Genomic DNA, 15,457 nt, shown 5'->3' on the forward strand with positions numbered 1-15,457 from the left:
CCTGAAGCCGTTGATTAAAAGGACCCACAGAACCCAAAATTCTCAGACAAAGACTATACAACAGCTGGTGGCTGTGTGCTTAAAGAAAGAAAAGACAAGCTCCAAATTGTCTTCAGGGAACTCTAAAACGTGACAATAGTGGGTTTGAAAAGGAAGAAATAGAATTTTTAGAACTGAAAAATACAAACTCAGTGGATGGGCTTAACTACAGATTAGATACAGCTGAACTGTGAAATAGTGAACTGAAATAGCTCAGAAGCAAAACTAGTTCGGGATGACACAGAGTGTTCAAAGGTTGAGGTACCACTAGATTGGAGACAAGAATCAGCATAGGGATATATTTAAATCAAAAGGAGTGGTTAGAGATAGGATAGCTGAGAGTCTTCCCCAACCGAAGATGACGATACATGGTTTGTGCTGGCCCGACGGGGACAGTTTCCTTCCAAGGAGTTCAGTGGCAGCAGGCTCTTAACAGGGGTGCTGTGGTCCCTTAGATGGTAGCTTCAGAGCGCTGGATACAAGCAAAACCTGGATGACGTAGGATTTTATTACCAGAAAAAATCCCTTTCAGAAGTGAAGTCAAATAAGGGTATTTTCCAACCCAAACTGAGTGTCACCACCAGCAGACCTGCATTAAAGGCAATTCCAGGAGGGTATAGAAGGCATAAGTCTGGAGGAGGAAAGTAACTCAAGGTGGCACATCTGAGAAGCAAGATGGAACTAAAATACAGTGGTAAATTTGTGGATAAATGTAAATGAACATTGATTCTATAAACCAATAATGATAATATCTTTGGGGACTTAAAAATACATAGAATTAAAATGTACAACAGAAAGAGCATATAATTAGTGAGGGTGGTAAATGGGATTTGTGTTCTAAAGTCTATCATGCAGAAGAGGATAAAGGTGTTGATTATAGTTTGAAAATACGCATGATGAAATTTCTGGGAACAGAATGTGTTTAACTTCTAAACTAGTATAGGGAAAGAAAGAATGATTTTTTTAAAAAGTAATCCAAATGATGTCAAGAAAAGGTAGAACAAGTGGGAAAACAGGAAACACAAAATAAAATGTTAGATTTAAAAGCAAATGTATCGGTAGTAGGGAAAGTGAAATAGAGAAGCTCATCACTCACAGGTCCTGGAGGAGGTGCACGGCACTCCTCACGGGGCCACGTGGGAGGTCAAGGCAGGGGCAGGCAGAGAGAAGACGCAGGACCTGAGGCACATGCCTTTATTAGGGTCCGTGGGTGGAGTGCTTTGGGCTTCCTGGGCTAAGGCCAATTGGTCAGTTCAAACCAGAAAAGAGCAGGGTTTGGGTAAGGTTCAAGGGGGAGAGGGGCTTCTTACCTAAAGGGCGCATGAGGGGAAGGCCCTGCGAGGTGAGGAAGGAGGGTCGTTGGGGGAGTCATATGAGGAACGTACATTGACTTGTGACTCTGCTGGCTGTTATAGGGCCTGTGCTCCAGAGCGGGGCTAGTGTCTGTTCAAGACCCCTGCAGGCCTCTTGGCCACACGAAATGGATGCCAAGGCAGCAGTATCACGGAGTAGTTTACCAGAACTCTCAACAGCAGCTCTGTGTTGTCGCTAAGACATACATCTCAAACATAAGGACACTGAAAGTGCAAAAGTTAAAGGACAGAAAGAGTTATACTACTCAAACACGAACCAAAAGAAAGGTGGTAAATTATATTAACATCTGACAAGATAAATGTTAAGGTAAAGACTCCACATAACAAAGAGGATCAATTCATAGAGATAAAAGGTTCAACCCATCAACTAGATGCACCTAAAAATGAGTTCGTGCCAATACATTTGGAAATTTAGATGAAATAGTCACATTCGTTGAAGAATATGACTTGTCAAAACTGACTTATAAAGAAAAAGCATACCTGAATATTCCTTTAGTCATTAAAGAAATTGAATCCAGAGATCTTCCCTTGAAGAAAACTACCGGCCTAGATACCTTCACAAAGGAGCTCTAAAAATATTCAAGGAGGAAATAATTCTAGTCTCACCTAAACACTTCTTAAAGAGCAGAAAAAGAGTTAATGCTCTCTAATTCATTTTATGAGGTAAATATAACCTTGATACCAAAACCCAACAATGATGGTATAAGAAAGGAAAATTACATTTCATTTTCACTCATGAATCTAGATGTAAAAACTCTAAAAACAGTATTAGTAATAGATGTGAACTTCTTTAATGGTTCTGCTGAAAAATAAAACTACAGTAAATGTCACTCTCAGTGGTGGAATGTTGCAAGCTTTCCTATTGAGACTGGAAACAGTACAGAGATGCCCTCTGATACCATTTCTAAACAGCGTAAACAGCATTGGTTACTAAATGGTAACTAGTGCACATGGCAAGAAAAAGAAAATTATAAAGTTTGGGAAGAAAGAAATAATGGTGTCATTATTTATAGATGATAGAATTCCATATGTAGAAAACAGATCTACAAATAAATCATTAGAAATAATAATAGACTTTTGCACTACGGTAATCGGAACAGCGTGTTATTGGCGCAAAAATAGAAATGTGGATCGATGGAACAGAAGAGAGAGCCCAGAAATAAACCCACACACCTATGGTCAATTAATCTTTGACAAAGGAGGCAAGAATATACAATGGGAAAAAGACAGTCTCTTCAGCAAATGGTGTTGGGAAAGCTGGACAGCCACATGTAAATCAGTGAAGTTAGAACACACCCTCTCACCATACACAAAAATAAAACTCAAAATGGCTTGAGGACTTAAACATAAGACGTGACACCGTAAAACTCCTAGAAGAGAACATAGGCAAAACATTCTCTGACGTGAATCATACCGAGGTTTTCTAAGGTCAGTCTCCCAAGGCAGTAGAACTGAAAACGAAAGTAAACAAATGGGACCTAATCAAACTTACAAGCTTTAGCTCAGCAAAGGAAACCATAAACAAAATGAAAAGACAACCCACAGAATGGGAGAAAATATTTGCTAACGATGCAACCATCAAGGGCTTAATTTCCCAAATATACAAACAGCTCATACAACTCAGTAACAACAACAAAACCCAATTGAAAAATGGGCATAAGACCTAAAGAGACATTTCTCCAAAGAAGACATACAAATGGCTAATATCCACATGAAAAGATGCTCACCATCGCTAATTATTAAAGAAATGCAAATCAGAACTACAGTGAGGTACCACCTCATGCTGGTCAGAATGGCCATCATTAGAAACTCTACAAATAACAAATGCTGGAGAGGGTGTGGAGAAAAGAGAACCTTCCTACAGTGTTGGTGGGAATGTAAGTTAGTGCAGCCACTGTGGAAAACAGTATGGAGGTTCCTCAGAAAATTAGAAATAGAATTACCATATGATCTAGCAGTCCCACTCCTGGGCATATATCCAGACAAAACTAGAATTCTAAAAGATATATGGACCCCTAAGTTTATAGCAGCACTATTCACAATAGCCAAGACATGGAAACAACCTAAATGTCCATCAACAGATGAATGGATAAGGAAGATGTAGTACATATATACAGTGGCATACTACTCAGCCATAAAAATGATAACAAAATAATGCCATTTGCAGCAACATGGATGCAACTAGAGATTATCATACTAAGTCAGTCAGAAAGGCAAATACTATATGATATCACTTATATGTAGAATTCAAAATATGACACAAATGAACCTATCTTATCTGTGAAACACAAACAGAATCATGGACATAGAGAATAGACTGGTGGTTGCCAAGGGGGAGGGGGGTGGGAGAGGGATGGATTGGAAGTTTGGGGTTAGCAGATGCAAACTGGTTTATATAGAATGGATAAACAACAAGGTTCTACTGCATAGCACAGGGAACTATATTCAATTCTGTGATAAACCATAATGGAAAAGAATATGAAAAAGCATGTATATGCGTATAACTGAGTCACTTAGCTGTACAGCAGTAATTAACACAATATTGTAAATCAACTATGCTTCAATAAAAATAGAAATAATAATGAATTTTTGCAACATTGGTAGAAACAAAGTCAATTTACAAAAATCGATTGTATTTCTTTGTAGGAATAAATATGTAGAAAATGAGATTTTGAAAAAGACCCCCCCCACAAAAAAAGGGAAAGAAACGAGGAAGGAAAGAGCTATCTACAAAGCATCACAAATAGAAAGGAATAGAAAGATTCACAGTACTTTTATTGGAAAAATCATTAAACTTTATTGATAATTTCACTGGGTAAAGATTCCAAGTTGACGGGTTTTTGGTTTTGGAGTTTTTTCCCATTCAGTTTAAAGGTGTTCTCTATAGCCTTCTGTCTTGCATTGTGTCTAATGAAAATCTGCAGTGGTTATTATCTTTGTTCTTCTGAACAGTGATGTCTTTTCTCTTCGGCTTCTTCTAATAATTTTCCTTTGTTGCTGGTTTTTAGCATTTACTTAGGATGTACCTTGGTGTGGTTTCTTTATGTTTATTCAGCTTTAGGTTGATTGAGCTTCTTGGGCTGTGGATATATATTTTTCATCAGATTTGGAAATAATTTAGCCGTTATTTCTTCCATATTCTTCTCTATTTTTCCCTCTCTCATCTCTCCTCCTGGGACCACTTGATACTGTCTCATGGGCCTCTGATGCTCTGTCCATTTCTTTTTCCTGCTCTTGTTTCTCTCTGTGCTTCAAATGGGTAGTTTATATTGCTTGTCTTCCAGTTCACTAATCTTTTCTTCTGTAGCGTCTAATCTTTCTATTCTCATCCAACGTATTGTTTACCTCTTCCACTTGTTTTTTTTCCATCACTAGAAGATCCATTTGAGTCTTTTTTGTAGTTTTCATTTCTCTCCTCCCCATGCTGTTATTCTCTATTATATGCCATCATCTCTCTGACTTCTGCATCCGTTCTGTTGATTATTTTTTTCCCTCTTGATCATGGACCCTATTTTATTGCTTATTCCCATGCTTGATTGGATATTGACTATTGTAGATTTTGTGTTGCTGGATGCTAGATTTAGTGCATCGCTTTGAATAGTGTTACATTTTGTTCTAGTGCACACTTATGTTACTAGACAGTAGTTGGATTCTTTCAAAGCTTGCTTTTTTTAGGGTAGGCCCAAAGCAGCCTTTAGTCAGGGCTAGTTTAACCCTACTACAAAGGCAGTAATACCCTTCTGAGGGTTATCGCCAATCTCCCTTATATGATAAGGTCTTTCTACTCTGGCTGGTGGGCTCCTGCACTATTCCCAGTTCTTGGTGAATGTCAGGAATTATTCTGCCTCCTTGTTTCTCGTGGTTCTTTCCTCGGCCTCAGGTAGTTTCCTCTCATACATGTGCAGATCAGTAGTCAGCCAAAGACTGGTGGTGAGCCCGCCTAAAGATCTCCAGAGCCCTTCCTCTCTCCCTGTCACTCCCTCCTCTCTGCCCACAACTTCTACCTGCCTTGGCCTCTCTGATCTCTGATCTCTGATCTCTGACTCCTCAACTCAGCAAGTCCACTGGGTTTGGTTTGGGTTTTCCCTCCCTGTACTGCAGCCAGGCAGTAAGCTGGAGCAGTCGTAGTACTCACCTTGTTATTTCCCTCTCAGGGATCACAGTCCTGTACTGCCTATTGTCCAAAGTCTGAAAACTGTTGTTTCTTATGTTTTGCCTGGTTTTCTAGCTGAATAAATCTGGTCTCTGTAACTCTGTCTTGGCTGGAAGCAGAAAGAAGTCTTTGTATTTTCAGTCCTCTTCTTTAACCCTTTATCGTAAATCCAGGTCAGTGTGTCCAGTAAAATAATAGTTAAATTATTTTTCAGTGAAATAAATGAATTCTGGTTTTTATATATTCTTGAGTTACAGTTGATAAATTAATCTTAAAATTATAAATTGTTATGTATTCCTGCTGCACGTGACAAGAATGCGGCTCCTACCACACGCTTCTCTCTCTGCAAACGTGACAACACCCAAGCTGCTGTTCAGCAGAATGCGTGCCCTCACCTCAGACTGCCCGGATGTCACAGCAATGTTGAAATGCTATAAAAGTTTGGGAGCCATTTTCTCAATTTCTGTGCTTATCTTGTGGATGAGTGACAGACAGCTGGAGACTGCCCATCTGATCCATCTGAGGACCACACTTTGAGTCGCACTGCCCTAGAGAATCCTGCAAGTGTGTGTGCAGAATATAGCCCAAGTGACTGTCATCAGGAAAACGAATGTATAGTGTCTGGTATACTGATACAACGAAATATTCTATAGCCACCCAAAAAGACGGGTGAGTCTCATAGGCGTAATGACACTAAAGTACATATAGTCCCTTTGTGCACCTATGAATGGGTCTTGGTTCCCTTTATATCTGGTTCCAATACTGGCAAACTGAACTAAGCTGTAGTGATGCATAGATAGACGATGACACTATAGAGATGATTAAGGAGGGACTCCATGACTGGGGGCGTGGGAGGGAACACATGGGAGTGTCTGGGGTACCAGAAGTGTTCTCTTTCTTGACCCGTGTGGTAATTACGTGGGTGTTCACTATAATTGTTAAAATATGCATTTACCGTTTGTATAGTTTTCTATATTACATTTCACAATTTAAAAATTTAAGTCATGGTTTTTCACCAGAGGAACTAAAATCAGAAATGGTCAGCAGAAGTTTCTTCTGAGGAGTGAGACTCTAGGGATAGAATAGGACACATTTTATTAAAAAAAATTTTCTTAATCAACTATTTCTCCCACCAAATATTAAGTGTTAACTTTTTGTATGTGTGTGCAAATTGTTTCCACCTATTTTTGTTTGTTTTAAGAACTATATTGTTAGAAATACAGCTGAAGCCCCTTTTAACCACCATCCTTAGTCCCATTGTTTTCCCTGGCTTTCCAAAAGCAATCACTATCATAAACTTGGAATTATATTTCCAATCTAGTTTTTATTTCTACACGTATCCATGAATGACATAGTATTTTTTTGGTGTGTTTTATGTGTTCATAAGTGAATTCATACTTTTAGTATCTTCGCTTTTTACACTCAGTTTTCAAACATCTTTCCATGTTGAGATAGATACATAGAGTTTATTCTTCTTTTTTTTTTCCTTTGGCTGCATTGGTTCCTCATTGCTGCGCGCAGGCTTTCTCTAGTTGCGGCAAGCAGGGGCTACTCTTCGTTGCAGTGCGTGGGCTTCTCATTGCAGTGGCTTCTCTTGTTTCAGAGCACCAGCTCTAGGTGCACGGACTTCAGTAGCTGTGGCACACAGGCTCAGTAGTTGTGGCTCGCCGGCTCAGTTGCTCCAGTGCATGTGGGATCTTCCCGGAGCAGGGCTCGAACCCATGTCCCCTGCAATGGCAGGTGGATTCTTAACCACTGCACCACCAGGGAAGTCTGAGAGTTTATTCTTTTTAACTGCATGGTGGTATTCCATCATATGAAATACTGCATTTTACTTAGCCTATTAATGGAAGTTTAAATTGCTTCTAAGTTTGTTCCTTTAAGCAATGCCCCAGTAAACTTTCTTGTACAGTTTATCGGTTTCCCTAAATACATACCTAGAGGTGGCATTGTTTGGCCGTAGTGTAAATGCATTTTCTAGATTTTGACATATTGTTCTCTGAGGCGGCTGTGCACGCCCACCAGCACTTTCCCAGCATTTCCTATTGTCTTTGGTTGCTTTTCATTGTGAACTTTTTGACTGATTTTGTGAATCGATTGATTTTGGTGTCAGGTAAGTGGCAAAATTACCTTTAAATAAAATTCTAAACTCAAAACAAAATGCAGCAAAGAAAAAAGATAAAAGATGAGTTTAATTCAAACCCCAACTCTGTGGGTTTTGTCCAGGTGTGTCCTCTGCTCTTTGACTAACTAAAAGTAGTAAACTAGAGAGCAGTGGAAACTGGAAAATTCCTGACTGAGTGTTCAGGGAGCCAACCGAGGCTGGTCATTGAAATTGTGTGGCAAGTGAGGCAGTCCCCAAACACATGCAGCGTGAGGCTTGTTCACTAGCCAGCCAGCCAGCCAGCCAGGAAGTAGTAAACCCCACGTGGTACCCTGGGAGACCCCATCGCTCAGAATGCTGGGCAGCCTCTGTGTGTGTGGCCCTACCTATTCGGTCTCAGTTATTTCGTGAAAATTGACCGAGAGAACCAGTGAAGGAATAACTCTTCTCTCAGGCATCATTTTGCCAGAGTTATATATTGATTGTATGCCCTCCTTGTTTTTGTTTCTTTTATCAGAAAAACATAATTATTTTAGTATGAAATAAAATTTGTTTTAGCATTAGGATTTAAGGAGGGGCAATTATAACTATGTAAAAAATTAAGCTGTCTTAAATTCTTTCTGGAGGGAGTGTAAATAAGTGTGTATATATACACACACAATACACATACACACACAGACATAAGCAAAAATGGTGGGCAGAAAAAGGGATTAAATCATTACCGTCAAAGCAGTGTGTACCAGCTACCCCCTCTCTGCCGCCCTCCGGGAGCTCCCCACCAGCTCTGCCAGGGGCTGGATGACGATGCTCCCACAGAGGCCTCCGAAGGGCCCACCCAGGCCGGAAGGCTGTGCTGTCCCTGCCTGGCAGTGGCTGCTTCATTTAACCTCGGTGTACTGGGTACAGGCTTGTGATGCTTTTGTCCATCAGCCAGTTGCAGAAGGAAGAAGAGAAAGAAAACGCGGAGATGGAAGAGTTGATGGAAAAGTTGGCAGCCCTGCAAGTGCAGAAAAAGAGCCTGCTATTAGAGAAGAAAAATCTGACGGCTAAAAACAAGGCGCTGGAAGCTGAACTCGAAAAGGCACAGAAAATAAATAGGTGGGTTTTTTTTTCTTAAGCTGTTTTTTTTTTAATAGTTAAAAAAGACAATTGAATATTCTATTTCATATTCTTTATCTTTTCTTTTTCTAATATTGGCAATGAAATGGAAAGGGATAAATGAGATTATTAAATACCAACGTATAACATATGACCAACATCGGGCTTCCCTGGTGGCGCAGTGGTTGAGAGTCCACCTGCCAATGCAGAGGATACGGGTTCGTGCCCCGGTCCGGGAAGATCCCACATGCCGCGGAGCGGCTGGGCCCGTGAGCCATGGCCGCTGAGCCTGCGCGTCCGGAGCCTGTGCTCCGCAACGAGAGAGACCACAACAGTGAGAGGCCCGTGTACCGAAAAAAAAAAAAAAAACGTTAAAATATGACGAACATTATTGTTCAATTACGGTTGATAGTCCTAATGCTGACCCTAGGACTCTGCAAGTTCTAGAAGTTCTTTACTGTTTCCCAAAAGTCTAATCCAGAGATTACTGGATTCCTTTTTCAAAAATACCTTTTAAAGAACACAAGCCAAAAAATTAATAGAATAATATGTATTAGTCTGTTAAGTGTGTTAAGCATTTTGTGATTCCTGTTGCTTGGAGTCAGTAATTATGCTTCCTTTAAATTCAGTTACCTCTTCTCACCTTGAAACTAAATAGAAGATTTAGGTTGCTGCAAAATACACTTAAATGATAACATGCTTGCTATTTTTATGATACAGATATTCACTATGCCCTGGCCACGCAGGCTAATGAATTTTTTATTCCACCATTTGGGGGACCTCTCTAGGAGATCTCAGAAGAAAATTGATGTCTTCAAAAAGCAGGTGGAAAAAGCCATGGAGAACGAAATGTCTGCTCACCAGTACCTGGCAAATCTTGTCGTCCTGGCAGAGAATATAACCCAAGAACGTGACAATCTTATGTATTTGGTAAGTTTCCTCAGTTACTTCAAGTATGCTGCAAGTTAATATGCAAACATAATTTTAAAGGTTTTTGTTTTTAATGATCCATAAAAAGCTGCGTCTTTTTACATTTCAACCATAAATGTTCAAGTTCTCCAAAATTTTATTTTTCAACCATCAGTGAAAAACATTTTTGAAAGGCAAATAACCCAAACTTTTAAATACTGGCAAATGATATTTTAGAAGGTAAACTAAGGGAATCAGTCCATTCAACTGGGAACAGTAGTCATCAGGCCTCTATTACACACACAGGGGCATCTTTATATTCTCTCTGTAAAGTTGTCTTAATGTAGTCCCTGTTTGAAGATGAGACGTAGGAATCCTAGACAGGTTAAATAGAGTTCGTCCCAATGACACAGTTTAAAGGGCACAAAGAGGTAGCTCCAGGGGTACTCATCCCACATTGTTTCTAGTGGCACCAGTCCTGAGGAAAGGAATTGAGTCCATTATTGGTGGTCCCCAGATCAGCGGTCCCCAACCTTTTTGGCATCAGGGACCGGTTTCATGGAAGACAATTTTTCCGTGGACCGGGGTGGGCAGGGGATGGCTTCAGGATGATTCAAGTGCATTACTTTTAAGTGCGTACTTTATTTAATTCAATTTAATTCAAGTGCGTACTTTATTTCTAGTATTATTACATTGTCATATATAATGAAATAATTATACAACTCACCATAACGCAGAATCAGTGGGTGCCCTGGGCTTGTTTTCACTTGCCACTCACTGATAGGGTTTTGATATGAGTCTGCAAGCAATTCATTTATTATGGTCTCTGTGCAGTCAGACCTCTCTGCTAATGATAATCTGTGTTTAGAGCCACTCCCCAGCACTAGCATCACTACCTCAGCCCCACCTCAGATCATCAGGCAATAGATTCTCATAAGGAGTGTGCAACCTAGATCCCTCGCACGCGCAGTTCACAGTAGGGTTCGCGCTCCTATGAGAAACTAATGCCGCCCCTGATCTGACAGGAGGTGGAGCTCAGGCGGTAATGCGAGCGATGGGGAGCGGCTGTAAATACAGATGAAGCTTCACTCGCTCGCTCGCCTATCGCTCACCTCCTGCTGTGCAGCCCGGCTCCCAACAGGCCGTGGACCAGTACCAGTCTGTGGCCCAGGGGTTGGGGACCCCTGCCCTTGATGGTGGAGCGCTGCTCAGCCAGCAAGAGTGATGCTGTGGGCATGATCTCACATCTCCACACTGATTTTAAAAGATGTCTACAGCAGATCGTGCAGTTAAAGGAGACAGATGCTGTGCCAAGCTGTGTGTTGAAAAGAGTCTGATAGAGTTTACCACAAAATAGAACAGTGAGTTAGATAACTGTATCTCCAAACGGTGAAATGACAGGTGATTTTTTAAAAAATCTTTTTTACCTATCTGCATTTTGTGATTCTTCTACTTTGAATACATATTGCTTATGTGCATTTAAACATGTTTCTTTAAGCAGTGCTGCAGATCTCTGGTGGCATAGGATTAGAAGTAATAATTTAATGCATGTCATTCCAAGAGCCCAGTAGACTTTCTGTAAGGGTCAGAAATCAGCCAACTTGGAGGTAACTCCACCCTTCCTCAGGGTGATTGAGGGGCAGAGAGTCTGTCAGGATGTGTCACAGGCTTATTCCCATCTGTTAGAAAGATGTTAAGTTCCTCCTTAGGAAAATGGACACAGGCTTTTAGCCATTGTTTACATAAGAGGACATATAAATAGTATACAGCTCTTGGGGCAAAATGTTGATCTTTACTTGTAATAAAAGAAATGCTAATTAAGCCAGTCTTGAGACTCCATTTTGCACTTATATTAGTGTTACAAATTTTTTTTTAAATCATAGTAGTTGCTGGTAGGAGCGTGGTAAGTGTGGCTATACATTACTGGTGATTTCTGAGCCCTTCCCCGAGTCTTTTAGAGGCAATTTGACTTTGACATGCCATGGTAGGACCCTTAAAAGCATTCAGACCTCCTGAACCGGTAGTCCCCTCCTGAGAGGTCGCTATCCCAACCCAAGTGCTGAAGTCTCTGGCATGTTCTGTACCAGTGCTGAGTGCCCATTTCCTCTTCTGCTGTGTCTCCTGAGCTTACCCACTGGGATATCGAGGGCAACACAAAAGCTTGTTGAAAGATGGAAAGTGCCAAGCAGACGCACTCATCCAGAAAACACTCATGGGAGCCTGGCTGCCTCGTGTCAGGGCCATCTTGTTTACAGGGTGGGACACGCTGGTTCCCCCAGGAGGCAGGCCCTGTACCTCCTGTTTGGGCCAGAGAGCATCCCAGGCTCCCGTGATGAAGTCAAGAGCCTCCTCGACCATCAGACGGTCCCCTTAGGCTCACTCCTCATATTTGTGGACCCAGGATGGACATACAAATGGAGGCCATATACTGCTTGTCCAAATACTTAAAAGTTACAGATTAAGCCAACAGACTATTAATAAAATGTGTTCTCTCCTCCCGCCTTGACCTTTGTTATTTATGGCCTGAAAGCCAGGCTCAGATTTAGAATCTTCAGACCCTCCAGATGCTGGGGGAGCTGCTCTTAGCCTGCCCTGGCTCCACCCACCATGAGGGACCTCAGTGTGCACGCGGACTGCTGTCCCCTTGGCCCTGCAGGCTCCTTGCCCCTGGCAGCCCCAAGACCAGCCTCTGTAGCTGGGGTTCGGGGGTGGTACTGGCTGCCGCTGCCCTGTCGTGGGACTGTTGGCCGTGCACCCTCACCTTACCCTGTCCTGGTCTCCTGGGCCTTGTGAGAGCCCCCTGTATAGTAATTTATTGATACTGGCATCTTCATTCCGAATCCCTTTAGGATGGGTTTCCATGTGACTTGCAGCAAGTTTAATTCCCTGGGTCTTAGTTTTCCTTTCTAGAAACTCACTTGTCACTACTGTACTACACCTTAGAAGGAATGCTCCCCTTTACTTTTGAAAAATATTTTACCATTTGAAATGGTTAATTTATAGTGTGTAGTAGTCCATGTCCCATCTGGATATTAATCTAAATCATTCCACTTCAGTGACATCCCTCTTTGATCTACTGCCCGTCACATTTGGTTTGGAGAATGGCATTGTGTGTTCATCTCAAGTTATCCTTCATTTTGTTAATTATTCAGATAGTCCAGTGAGAAGTTTATTTGCATGTTGGCACTTGTTCCTTGGATATGATGGAAGGAATGGTATATTCCCCAAGAATAGAGAAGTGTCCTGGAAGCTCACATCCCCCTTGTTGGAGGGGCTCAGATTTTCCAGTTGTACCCAGAAGGGGCGCCCAGACTGCCGTTCCCGGCTCTTGGCCTCCTCAGCTGTTGGTCCAAGTTCTGCCCACAGCCCTCACACAGGGGATAGGAATCTGGAGGTGGGGGGCTGGAGAGGTGTCAGGCCAGGACGAGTGGCAGAATGGTAATACTCTTTGTAGTAATACTCTCAGCAGAAGATGTTTTATTATTTTAATTTTCCTGTTAAACTAAGAGCCCATTGTTTTTTTTTTCAATTTACTCTGTAGGCTAAATGTTTAGAAAGTGAGAAGCATGGAGTTCTCAACAAAATCATTGAAGGCAATATTTTTAAACTAAGAGCCCATTGTTTTTTTTTTCACTTTACTCTGTAGGCTAAATGTTTAGAAAGTGAGAAGCATGGAGTTCTCAACAAAATCATTGAAGGCAATATTCGCTTGGGAAGGTTGGAGGAAAAAGTCAAGGTAAGTGGACATTTAGCCACTCCTAATGGGAATGGGCTTCCCGGGGTCAGATTTCCATGTTTAAGAAAATGATCCATTTTGCATGTATGTATCACTGATCATCCATAGAGTAAAGCAGTACTGGGTTCCTCTGGCAGAAATAGCACCTCTCGGACTTCTCTGGTGGTGCAGTGGTTAAGAATCTGCCTGCCAATGCAGGGGACACGGGTTCGAGCCCTGGTCCAGGAAGATCCCACATGCCGCGGAGCAACTAAGCCCGCGTGCTACAACTACTGAGCCTGTGCTCTAGAGCCTGTGAACCACAACTACTGAGCCCGTGTGCCACAACTACTGAAGCCCACGCACCTAGAGCCCGTGCTCTGCAACAAGAGAAACCACTGCAATGAGAAGCCTGCATGCAGCAATGAAGACCCAACACAGCCAAAAATAAATTAATTAATTAAATAAAATTTTTTTTTAAAAAGCACCTCTCGGGACTTCCCTGGCAGTCCAGTGGTTAAGACTCCGTGCTTCCCCTGCAGGGGGCACGGGTTTGATCCCTGGTCAGGGAACTAAGGATCCTGCATGCTGTGTGATGCAGCCAAAAAAAAAAATAAGAAGAAATAGCACCTCTCCATTCATTAAGTAACCCTTAGTTCATCTGCACAATAAGATACCATGCAGCTGTTTAAAAACAAAAAAAGATACAGAAATATCTCTAGGCTCTATCCTTGCTTTGTTATTTCTTCCAGAGACAACATCACCTTTCAACAGACTACGTAATTTATTGATTATGTTTGTTGGTTACTGTTTGTCTATTCTGACCAGAATAACAAGTGAAGGGATTTTTTCTCTTTTTCTGTTTTTGTTCACTGGTATATCCCAAGCACCTAGAATCACACCTGGTGCATAGTATTCAATTAATTCAATAACTATTGGGGGAATTAAATAATATATTTTACAATTTAAAAAATGTAACAAGATCAAAGGCAGTATAGAAAACAGCATCTCAACTCTGCATCAGAAAGGCTAGAAGGACTATACCACACTATTAATGATGGGAATCTGCATAGAAGTATTATGAGTAATAAAGAGCAGTTGTAGTTTGTTCTTTTTTTCCTGGTTTTCCTGTTGGCTTTTATTTCCCAAAGAGAAGGTCTGATCTTCAGAGCGGTTGGCCTTGTCTTGGGAATTTGTCTCATTATTGTTCAACTGAATAAGAGCAGTAAAAATAAAAAAGTTCCACCCAGTCACCCAGAGAAGAAATCTGTGAGCCAGATCCAGGTCAGATAGGGCAGGATCTCTGGGAAAGTGAGGAGAAGAGACCTGGAAAAGGCTTGTCAAAATTCAGAGGTGACAGGGACTTCCCTGGTGGTCCAGTGGTTGAGAACTCCACGCTTCCAATGTAGGGGATGCGGGTTCGATCCCTGGTCGGGGAGCTAAGATCCCAAGTGCCTCGTGGCCAAAAAACTAAAACATAAAAAAACAGAAGCAATATTGTAACAAATTCAATAAAGACTTTAAAACTGGTCCACATCAAAAAAAAAAAATTCAGAGGTGACATCTCAGGAGACCTTAGCAAAACCCTCCTAAAAGTGAGGACATCAACTTGGAAGTCAGGGCAGTGATGAGATCTGGGAAATCAGAGCTGCAGGCAGAAGTATTTCAGAACCAGGCTGGGTTCAGAGAGCCAGAGAAGGGACTGCAAGAGAAGTGGTGTGTGAAGCTTGGAAGTTGACCCATTGCTCTCACCGTCGCAGGAACCTCATCTCATCCCAAAAGAATTCAGTGGCCTCCACACAAAAATTCTTTAAGAAAAATAGAAGTATAATTTTCTTACACATGATGTAAGCGTATCAGAAATAATGTTGCCACAAAGGAGATCAAAATTGAAACCTGTACTGTAAGGTGAACTGATACGTTGGTAGGTAGATAGACAAGTAAGGAGGTAGGCAGGTAGCCAGGTAGCTCAAACTCAATAAAACAGTAAAAGCTGGGGAAAAATGCCAAAAAGCAGAGACACAGATGGCCAGACAAAGGAGGATGTGAAATGGAACTGACACAAC

The 15,457-nt window shown here is 41.5% G+C and overlaps 1 protein-coding gene across 4 annotated transcripts in view; it reads left to right on the forward strand.

The window, feature by feature from the left end:
• CEP89 (centrosomal protein 89) overlaps window positions 1–15,457 on the forward strand; it is a 79,601-nt gene that overhangs the window by 55,512 nt on the left and 8,632 nt on the right. For 3 of the 4 annotated variants that reach the window (XM_060129959.1, XM_060129960.1, XM_060129962.1), the window contains exons 15-17: window positions 8,600–8,767; window positions 9,556–9,697; window positions 13,323–13,412. In XM_060129959.1, the coding sequence (XP_059985942.1) occupies window positions 8,600–8,767; window positions 9,556–9,697; window positions 13,323–13,412 (400 nt within the window). The remainder of the gene's footprint in view (window positions 1–8,599; window positions 8,768–9,555; window positions 9,698–13,322; window positions 13,413–15,457) is intronic. The other variant, XM_060129961.1, reaches the window with a different exon arrangement.

The sequence above is a fragment of the Lagenorhynchus albirostris genome, chromosome 19 (genome assembly GCF_949774975.1).
Source record: "Lagenorhynchus albirostris chromosome 19, mLagAlb1.1, whole genome shotgun sequence".
Lineage (NCBI taxonomy): Eukaryota > Metazoa > Chordata > Mammalia > Artiodactyla > Delphinidae > Lagenorhynchus > Lagenorhynchus albirostris.